Raw genomic sequence first — 11,397 nt, 5'->3', positions numbered from 1 at the left:
GAGGGGAAAGATATCTCCTAAGCCTCCTCCACTCATTTATGAGATAGGAAGGTGGGAAAAAGCATGGGTAGTCAATGTACTTCTTTACTTTTTCATCTTCAATGGAAGCATTAGGTGATACATACTGGATAAGCTGTAGATGTAACAAGAACCCTATGAGTAGCCAAGAGGTAAAATCTCACAAAATTCTTCCCAACAGCATCCATTACCTCACTCATACATTGATCATGATGCACTTTTCATATTAAATCCTAAGTAGATGATCTTATCCAGAGTATTCTTATCTCCTTGGCAGCACTACCTTCCTAGCTTGTACAGTGTACTGTCACTGACAAATTAGCATTAAAATATACCAAATAGCAGTATCAATCAAATACAAATTTGAAAAGAAGTGACATGACTAGGAATACCCAATCTTATTTTTAGAGTTATGGGATTTGCCATAAATTTTCTTTTTATAGTTATTTGTGTTTTCATGAAATGCCGTTTCTCTTGGCATGTTTGTGAATAGGTCTGAAAGCATCTATCATATTAACGTTAATGTCACAGCTGCCTGAGTGCTTACCTCACGACGATACTGCATTTCCCAGCAATGCATCTAAAACCTAAAGTAGTCTTCAGAGTGTTTGCAATGGCACACAAACTCTAAGCTGTAATCAATGGTTTATCTTAGCAAACTAAGTACCAAATCATAATCTATGGGACCAATAAAGAAATAATCTGAAAATAAATACTTCTCCAGAGGAGCTCCCATTTTATTCATAATTATTTGCAGTAGAAATATATGAGCCATAGAAACTATGAAATGTGTAATCTGTAGCAGCTGCAGTAGTTTTTTCCATAAAAATTTCTATATGGGCCTACAAACACTATGAACTGGAGAGTTCTTCTTTTTAAAAGGTTTGTTTTGCCAAATAATGAGGTTTAATGAGGAAGAAATTTACACCCTTTTTCAGTAATTAATTTTTATTTTTTAATATCAAAAAATGATTTACATTTTACTCAGATGAGGCATTTCATCATACACTGATGAAGTACACATCATTAAAATATAACAGGCTGTCACTTTTACAATACTGACACAAAGGAAAGTATTAAGTATATAAAAGAGATGAACATCCTTATCCAAGCACAGTCTCTTCATACAGAAGTACTGTTGACATCAACTATAAGACTGTGCATACACAATCTCAAAGCCTTGAGTTACTTAAATAAATAAAATATTTTTAATGTCACTAACAGAGTAAGTTTGTGCAATGAGAACGTTCAAGTTAAACACATTTTGAAAATGAATGTGCACTATGGAAATGAATTTATGTTGATGGAAAGAAGTCCATATGCCAATTGTGTAAGTTCACATCACTGCCTTGTCACTCCATATTAGTGTTGTGATCATAAAGATCCTGCATTTCATCTTAGAGTTTTGGAGTAACATCTCTAGAGGCCATTTCGTGGGTTTTTACTTGGCTACATGTACCACTTCTCAATGTTTCACTTGGGCAATGTCTGTATGAGTTATCTGCTGTACATTCTCACTCCTTGAGGGAGAACACCAAGCAGTTAAAAGACAGGGCAATTCCTTTGACGTGATAGTGTGAGCCTTTCAGTATCAATACCAAGTTCAACGAGTTTGTTGTACACTTGGGCTCGGACTTCCACTGGAAGTTCTTTCTTCCTTCCCAGCACCCAAACCAAATCTGAAAAATATAGAAGTACTTTAATAGTATGACTGGAAAACAGCATTAAAGACTAACTCTTGCTAACTGTGTGTAGACTGGAGCCAAAAGCCACATCAATGTAAAATCAATTGTCAGTTCTTAATTGACTATATATAATTCAGTTATTACTAAGTTCACAGAACATTAGTTATTTCAAACTGAGACACTGATGTCAGGAACATAAGTAGTGATCTAGATTGTACACTGAGGAGAGCAAAAGAGGGCACAGGGATCTCCTATACTTTAAAGTACACCATCCTCAACACTGATCTAATTATTTCTGGTGGTTTCAGAATGTGAGGAATGCAGAAGAGGACACAGGGATCTCTTCTACTTTACAGTACACCATCCTCAAAACTGACCTGACTATTTCTGGTGGTTTCAGAATATGTTTTTCTCAATCAGACAACCACTAATGGTACTTCCACTTCAAGAACATATTCTACACCAAAAAGCTCTCACTTACAATCACAGGGCTTATAGACAAATAATCCCAATGTCTATTCAGTTCTTATCTAGATGTACAAGTAATATTACAAGCTCTCAACAGGCAGTAAATATACTGCTTAGCAGGGCAACAAACAATTCTCTTCTAGTGCACCCTCCATATCCTGCAACATGATCTTGCATATAGGTTTGTTCTGGTCCTCATTGATTACTGGAGCTTTCTGCGATTTCTTCCTATCCCTCTCTCCTTTCACCTTTCCTCTCTTCTCACTCTTTAAATCAGTACAAACAATAAATAACAATTCCATGATAGTTAACTATCAACAAATTATACAGAATTAGTTTCTAACAATTGCTTCTCTTCGTTAACATAGATCTTGAACCATTCACATCCCTGCTTACTCTCCATCATGATAGCATCCACAGAATATAAAAAGTACATGACTGAACAAATGAATCCTTAGTATTTATCTTCAACTTGTCCACCCCAGTAGTTGAGAGGTCAGAGCGACAGACTGTCAAACCTAAAGGGCCTGGGTTCGATTCCCGGCTGGGTTGGAGATTTTTCTCCACTCAGCGACTGGGTGTTGTGTTGTCCTAATCAACATCGATGTGCAAGTCGCTGAAGTGGCGTCAAATTGAAAGACTTGCACCCGGCGAACGGTCTACCTGACAGGAGGCCCTAGTCACATGACATTTAAATTTATCATCAACTTTATGTTGTGGCCCTGAAGCTGTGTCTGTGATCATGCCGATCTGAACATGAAAGCTTGATGCTACACAGATGTATTCTTTTCTGCACCTGCATGAACTCAGCATTTCATAAAGATCAATGATGTCTTATCCTTGGAACATTTACTTTTTTACCACCCTGGACTTTTCACAATTCATCCATTCATAAGTGACTGTTTACAGGATGATATGACAATAACTATTGTTTGAGAGATAGTAACAAACAGAATAAACATATCTTTCGGCCAGAAAAAGATAAAAAAGTTTGTGAGACAAGAAACAAGCATGAATCAGAAGAACACTAGAATTTTAAACAATTTGAAAAGGTGTAATTTTAACATTCTTTTGACTGCTTGTTTGTAGTCCAAGCTTCCAGAGCTGCTGATCATGTGTGTGTAAGGTGTACTTACTTCTGTGAATGAATGGTGTGTATTCGTCTTTCTTTTTCTGATGAAGGCTGCGTCGGAAAACTTATGTGTAAGTGTGTTAATTGTGCCTGTCTGCAAGTTAATGTGTCATCTTTACATTAAGTAGCAATATATCTTTTCCTACATTGTTGTTTTTGGATTTAGTAACTTTTGCTTTCTGTGCCTTCAGTTTGTAGTGTCACAATAATTTGTTTTGAAAAATTATGTAATTGTAATTTCTATAGTTTTTACACACTCTCGTCACACCTCCCTTGAGTACTAAGATAAGAAACTTCAATTCTTACAGTTGGACAAATGTTGCAAATTTAGTGGTTTTTTTTTTAAATAAAAGTGATGAGATCTTTAAGTAACGCTTCACATTGCTTTTGCAAACAAGCATATAGATGTATGGACACCAGAATATAATGTATTGTAATTGAATAAAAGCTAATTTAAAGAGCTGCTTTCAGCTTCTAAACTGACACAAGCAACCAACTGTTGTGTATCATTAAAAGTACTTTTACTATATTGTGAGATATGACCTGAGACGTAGCGAGATGATATGACTCCAGCTGTTATAATCCTATGCAAATATTCCTTTTCCAGTATACCTAGAAGTAATGCATGTACCATGTGTTTACAAAATTGCCAAATTCTCATTCATGTAGTATTTCATTAAATTTAATTATTCACAGTATAGTTTATCAACTTCTCATGACAACAGTATATTTAATCCATATGGATACACTTTATTTAAAGAATGTAAATACTTTAGGAGTAAAGACTACCGCTCACAAAAAGAAAAAACAAAACCATCAATTCATTGACAGACACACGCAAAAAGGACAGGAAACTAAAGAAATATTCATAGCTCATCTCTGCTAAAAAATTATTGTTTTTAAGAGTGACCTAGTTTATTTGAAACTGTGGTTCAGCATGAGGGGGGCAAAAAGGGCCATGGCAGCAGGCACTATAGATGTGTGGGGTGGCAGGGAATGGCCAAGCTGGATAATCCTGCCTCCAGCATCAGCTTATAGTCCTTGCATCAGGTAACTGCATCATCACTGGGACTACGCAGGTACAATATGTAGGATTTCAGAGAAATTGGACAAATGGAAGTGATTCAAATACATTGCCGAGGAAAAAACTGCAACACTCTCAATGACTTTGTTTAGTGGCACCAGTTGTACTTGGATGCATGGATACTGAGAATTGTAGTGTTAGTAATTCATTTTCATAGTCATTAGTGATCAAATGGCACTCAGGAAACTAGTTTTGACTCTGCAAGTTGTGCTAAGTTTAGAGGTGAACAATATTTTCAACCGCTAACAAAATTTATTAACAAAAAGTTAAATACAATTTACATCTCTCTTTACACAGTGAACACATTCAGGGTATGGCACTAGCTATTGTACATACAAATACACATTTCATTGAGAGCCTTCAACACTATTGATGTCATCAATATAAACTTACCACATTTCAACAGACCTCCTTACCTTTATATCACAGTCAAATTACATTCAACATCTCTCAAAATATTACAGATTTATCTTTAATCAAAGACTGGGCAAAATGTCTGCTACTTTGTTTTCTGGAATACTTTACAAATGTTGATAATTCTGTTCCTATAACATTCACTCACAAAATGGTAGTGTACTTCAGCCTACTTTGAATTTTTTAAAGTTATGATAGCTAGGAATAATGACTGCCACTGAGTTTTCTTCATATACTTTAACAACCTCATCACAATTTGCATAAAAATATATAGTATTAATTAATCTCAGTGACAGTGTTCGACAATGCTTCATGCTCAGGGAAAGTAGAAGATTTTGTAACACTTCCTTGTTTCTTAGATATCCAAAATACACTCAAAGACAAAAAGAAAGAAGAAGAAGGAAGAAATGAGTGATCAATGGATGAATGTGTGACATTGCAAGCAGTTTCATTGTTCAGCTGGCAAGGATAGTAAACTGGGGACATGTCAACTGAGCAATTGTCAAAGAGCCACTCAGAGCCCTGGGTTTATCATTATCATCAGTCCAATATGCAATTCATGTTTCAGTAATCACAAGGACATTAATTGGTGGCTCACATAAAGGGAGACTGAGATCACAGTGTCCCTTGCACCAATTACAATTGACCTCTGTACACCAAATAGCTCATTTCATGTGGTGTTTGGCACATTTGGCCTGGAATCTCATTGACTGGAGCAGATTTATCTTCAGTGTTGAGTCCTGCTTTGAGCTGAGCCCCAGTGAGAAATGAAGATGTGTCTGGAGACACCCCTGACAGAGATGGGATACCAACCTGACTATCACCCACCACAGGATCCAACAACCAGGAGTGATGTCTCAGGTGCCATTTCATTTCACAGCAGGACCTGTTTGGTTGTACCTACAGCAGCCTTACAGCACATCAGAATGTCAATGATATTCTATGCCCTGTTTTGTTGTCCTTCATGGCAAGCCATCCTGAACTTACATTTCAGCAACATAATGTACACCCGCATAAGTTTCTACTGTTTGTCTACATGCTTGCCAAACACTACTGTCTCTCCACAGTCGAAAACATGCCCTACAACCAGCTCAGGGCTTTAATTATCTAACACACCAATTGGCAGAGTCTGGCATGATAGTCCTCAGGATGATTTTTATTGCTCTATCAATCAATGTGAAGCCAAATAGCTGCTTTTATAATGGCCAGGGATGGACCACACATTATTGATTTGTTCAATATGTGAAGCTCTTTCTCTTGAATAAATCATCCTGTTTTCCTGAAACTCTAATCATTTGTATGTCTGTATCTAACTACTTACACTGATGTAGACTTACAATCTAGACAACCACATGCCTAATTTGTATCTACAAAACAACATAAGAGATCAATATTTTCAGCCCTTCCATAAGTTAACTTCAAAGATTTTGTTTAATACAAATATTTCAGCATTCACTTTCAGTAATCATCATTTTGAAATTATTCAAATAGTTTACACTGTAGCTTATATCTGGTCGTGTTCTTGAGCCAATGTGTGGGAGAGCACCTATCAAGTTTCTGCATTCAATATCATGACTTGCACCTTGTGCTGGTTGTAATTTCAAATTAACTACCATTGGTACACTGTAAGCCTTTGAGTGTTCAATCTGATATTTCATAGCTAGAGATTCATCATAGCTTTCCTAACTAAGAATCATTACTTTCTCTGCATAAATATAGTCAATATTTATCCCAAGAGCTCATTTGAAATCACTTGAAAAAGAGGATTTCTTGCATTTTCCACTTACTTTTACCACAAATTAGAAAACCATCAACAAACACAATTATATAGTTTCAAATAACTTAAGGGAATGCAGCCAGATAAAATTGTCAACAACCATCAACATGTCAACAGGTGACTATCGATAGTGAAAATTACTAAACAACAGATGCGGTAGCATTAACTTTGCCCCTCTGTTTTTTGATGGAAACAATCTTAATGTTACCTCAACTTAATGTTAATTTTTCAGTAATTTTCATTATCAGGAACTGTTGACATTGGCCCCCTTCGGTTATGGTGACACTGCTGTTGACAGAGAGTGTGTGTGTGTGTGTGTGTGTGTGTGTGTGTGTGTGTGTGTGTGTGTGTGTGTGTGTGTGTTATATTTTCAGAATTGCTCTGTAAACTGAGGTTTTAAATTCCCTTGCACAGTTCTTACTTGTGGGTGCTCACCTTTCAAAATATTGACAGTTGTCAATGATGTTACTCAGTTTCATTCCCGTAAGTTGCTGGAATATCATGTAGACTGGGAGAAACTCAGGCCTCACAGTTGTATAGATCACACAATTTGCAGTTCAGTATGTAAAGGCAATAATCAAGTTTACTTCTTAAAACTCATCACTCAATCATACTATGCTCAAGGACTTTCTTTCAAGCCATATAATGCCCTAAATAACTAATAAACTCTGCCCCTTTCATCCTTGTACCCTAAAGGTTCATTTTACTTTCAATACAAACTTTACACTTCACAAACTGATGCTAACTTTGTTCGAAATCCATCTGTTAACTGATGTTTACACAATGTATCCAGATCATTCAGATATATGTGTCCAAGGGTACAATATCATTTCTCCTTTGCCAACATACTATCCTTAATACTCACACTATTTACATTAATCTCTTCCTCATAAATTCAACTTGCCATTTTGCACAGCCTATCTTTTTTCAAAGCAGTCACAAGTTACTTCTTGTCTTTATCAAAAAATTTTGAGATATTGCGTACAGACACAATTTTATGTTTTTCTGTTACTTTAAGACAGCTAATTAGATTTCTGGTCATGTCATTCATGTAGTTCATGTGGGGACATAGAGCCACTGACTCCCCCCACATTTCCCAATAATATCGCTCGCTGCCCTACTGCAGAAAGAACAACTGTGTCTTTGCCAGACCAGTTCTCTGCAGCACGTGTTCTATGCTACACACATTGAATATAAGATGCAAGAATAAAAGCATTCCTAGTAATTGATGGGAGTGCGAATGATTATTTATCATCAGAATTACCATGCCCACTCCCCACTGCCTACACTGGTGATCCCATTATTTTCTTTTCAACTGTGTCATGAAATACTGAGCTATACTCGCATTGGCATGCTGCCAATTGCTATGGGATACAAACTTCACGCAAGGAAGAATACACCGCACAATGGTGCTTCATCACCCGGAATCTTTACAGATGATTTATTTGTGCATCTATTTGGTGTTCTGTCAATTCCCAGATGATATAACCTATGCAACTGTGGTTCTCGAACAGTTGACAATGTTTCCATAGTTTCAACAACTGCCCAGCCAGGGCATCATTAGCACTCGCTGAACAGGCAAAAACACACTAAATTGCAAAGTATGGTGTTATCAGTGAAGGTGGCAAGACAAAGCCTGCCACTCCCTTAATTAACTGTGTTACATCAACAGTGACCACACATGGTGAACAATGACTGCCTGCCACCATCCGCACCTACCGACTGACCAGTGTTACTAATATACTGATCAGTGACAGTGTTTATGAAAATACACCACACTCGTTTTCATTCTAATGACTCAGTTCGTATCGACATTCCATGTGCAATGTACTAAATTATGGAATTCCTCCAGAGCATCACAGTTGTTGACAAACAATTGCCACCATATATGACTGCCTTCCACTGCAGAGAACCAATATTTACAGGTTACTGTGGACAAATATGTCCTACAAGTGCCCTTCATGTGCCAGACCATGTTTTTCCATGGCCTACATCTGAACTTTATGTTCTGTGTGATACTGTACATCACCTGGGTGATGTCACAGTTGTTACAGCCATGCCGTGAACTGCATCATGTCATCACAACAATGTCACACCGACAAATCTGTGCCAAGCTCTGGTCCACACCTGCCATTTGCCATCACCCAACAAACAGCCACACCGTGTCTACCTGCAACTGTGCAGGCTTTTCACACCTCATGACCACAACATATCAATACAGCAAGCCTGACCACAACTATGACTCACACACTATGGGAACACAAGGAGTGCCTACAACAGCCGCCACTTTGGGTGACCTACACCGATGTGCCATCTGCCTTGATTGCCACCAACTAGGACTCATGCCACATTCCTCGGTACCCTACTATGATGCCATCCTCCATGATGCCAATGCACCAGCTGTGACACTCATGCTGTGTCCTGTGATAATCGGTCATGACACCCGCATTCCCGACACACCTACCATGAAAACCACACCACGATGCCAGCTGATGCTTCTATCAGTGCCACCAGATGGTGTTCACAAACCTCCACCATATACTTCACTTGATTACAACAACCTCATACTGGTACTGGCCCCTTGCCACCAGGCAGATTACCAGCAGCCACACACAAAGTTCTATCTGTCACCGCTACAAGTTGATTCTCCGCAAGTATGATCTGCACTCCGTGAGTGCACAATTTTGTCAGCTGGGATCACATATGACCGGGACAAGCTTTCAGTGCTTTTGAACCACCTCCACACCAACACTGATCTTATCAGTGACCTCCTATTGCACACACCAACCACTGTCTGATACGAGACTGTGAAGAAGCTCACACTATAGTGTGGGCCACAAGATCCAGTCAGTACTGTGGCACAGGTTATGACTCCGAATTGACACAAACCTCTTACCAGATCGTACTCTCTGGCCACTATGGCTTCTCAAGCTGCCTGAAAATATACAGGTGGCCATACTAATGCATGAGGACAAACTGTTGGTAACCCAGTTATGCCTTGCCAACCAGATGTTTTCCATCACACATCACGCCTTGATGAACACCCACATTGGCTCCGGCACCAACGTCAACACCGGTTGCATCTACAGCCAGCTCGAGCCAACCTGCACACCAGCCACACCCATGGTGACCACCATTCAGTACTCACTGTGCAGTGCCCAGTCAACCAACAGTTGCCAAGCTGGTCCAATCACAGCTGAGCCCTTGGATGCTGTGTCCGCAGCAGCCTCACAAGACGCTGCTGCAGTGAGGTACCAACAATCAAATACAATGACGGACCCAGGTGCCAAATTTGTAGCAGAATGTTAACAACCACCTGCTGCATTCATGCCTGGCTGTTGACCCACGTGTAACTGTCACAACAACTCACCCAGCAATGACACTGCGCCTGCTTGTCCACACTGCTCCAGCTGGTTCCAAGCATGCTTCGGTACCGATGCCCCACTGTCATTCACCTGCAGCTACCGAAACTAGTACAGCAGCCTGACACAGGCACATCAGGTCACTGCCCTGCTTCAGCCACCTTGCTACAAAACATGACAACACTCGTCATGTCTCTGGTATACATTCTAATGTCACACGGCTCTTCATCTATGACAACTATCTTAGAGAGCACTTCCTAGTTGACACGGGCACTGACATTAGCATGCTGCCATCTCAGCTGGCACCTGGAAAATGTACACCATCTGCTATACAATTACACACTGTGAACGACTCAGTGATTCTTGTGATAGGCATGGCCTCTACCAAAGTTCAACTGGACAACCACACCCCTGGCCCTTGGACGTTTTTCGTGTGTGTGTGAAATCCTAAGGGACCAAACTTCTGAGGTCATCGGACCCTAGACTTACACACTACTTAATCTAACTTAAATTAACTTATGCTAAGAACAGCACACACACACCCATGCCTGAGGGAGAACTCAAACCTCAGGCGGGATAGGCCATGCAATCCGTGACATGGTGCCTCAAACAGCATGGCAGAATTAACACTACCCTCGGTCCACCAGTCCAATGCCAGACCCTCTGCCTAGCCATCACAAACTAAAGATGGCCAAGGCTGCAACTGTGAAATGTTATGTGAGGAAACCATCAGGCCATCAGACAGTGCATAAGCCTCACTGATAACTATGAGAATGAAAAAAGATAAAACGTGGCACCCATGCAGGAACTATAGACATTTGAATGCCCACACCATCACAGATAGTTACCCATACCCAATATTCATGATTTCTCCCAGAAACTGGCTGTGGCAACCATCTTTAGCGTAACTGACTACAAAAGAGCTTATTTGCAGATCCCAACAGCCATGGAGGACATCTCAAAGACGGCAATAATTACACCGTTTGGCCTTTTTGAATTCCTCTTTATGCCCTTAAGACTAAAGAATGCAGCCCAGACTTGGCAACAATTCATTAATGGCTTGTCTTTTTACCATGCCCTTTTGTTATTGTTACTTGGACGATGTAATCATCTTTTCACAAACATCTCAAGATCATGAGAAACACCTTCAGGTGGTATTCAACAAACTTGCAGAGCATGGTGTTATGGTCAATGAGGACAAATGCCAACTCCAACAAAAATGTGTTACATTCATAGGCCACTTTGTCAGTGCTGTGGGCTTCCACCCCACCCCAGAAAAGATAGACCAAATCCTTAACCTACCACCTCCAATGGAATATCAAGAGCTGCGTCGTTTTATTGGGGCAATTAATGTTTACCAACAACACATTCCCCATGCTGCAGAAACGCTTATTCTGCTACTTCACTCCACAGAATGAACATGCTGGGTAAATGTAAGCTCACTTGAACTCCTCATA

General features: G+C 39.5%; 1 protein-coding gene across 1 annotated transcript in view; it reads right to left on the bottom strand.

Moving 5' to 3' along the window:
• Positions 1-990: 990 nt before the first annotated feature.
• Positions 991-11,397, bottom strand: part of LOC126234884 (apolipoprotein D-like) — a 225,917-nt gene continuing 215,510 nt past the window's right edge. The window contains exon 4 of the mRNA XM_049943627.1: positions 991-1,697. Coding sequence (XP_049799584.1) covers positions 1,561-1,697 — 137 coding nt within the window. The 3' untranslated portion in view covers positions 991-1,560. The remainder of the gene's footprint in view (positions 1,698-11,397) is intronic.

The sequence above is a fragment of the Schistocerca nitens genome, chromosome 1 (genome assembly GCF_023898315.1).
Source record: "Schistocerca nitens isolate TAMUIC-IGC-003100 chromosome 1, iqSchNite1.1, whole genome shotgun sequence".
Classification (NCBI taxonomy): Eukaryota; Metazoa; Arthropoda; class Insecta; order Orthoptera; family Acrididae; genus Schistocerca; species Schistocerca nitens.
This window is presented reverse-complemented; position numbering and strand designations above follow the sequence as displayed.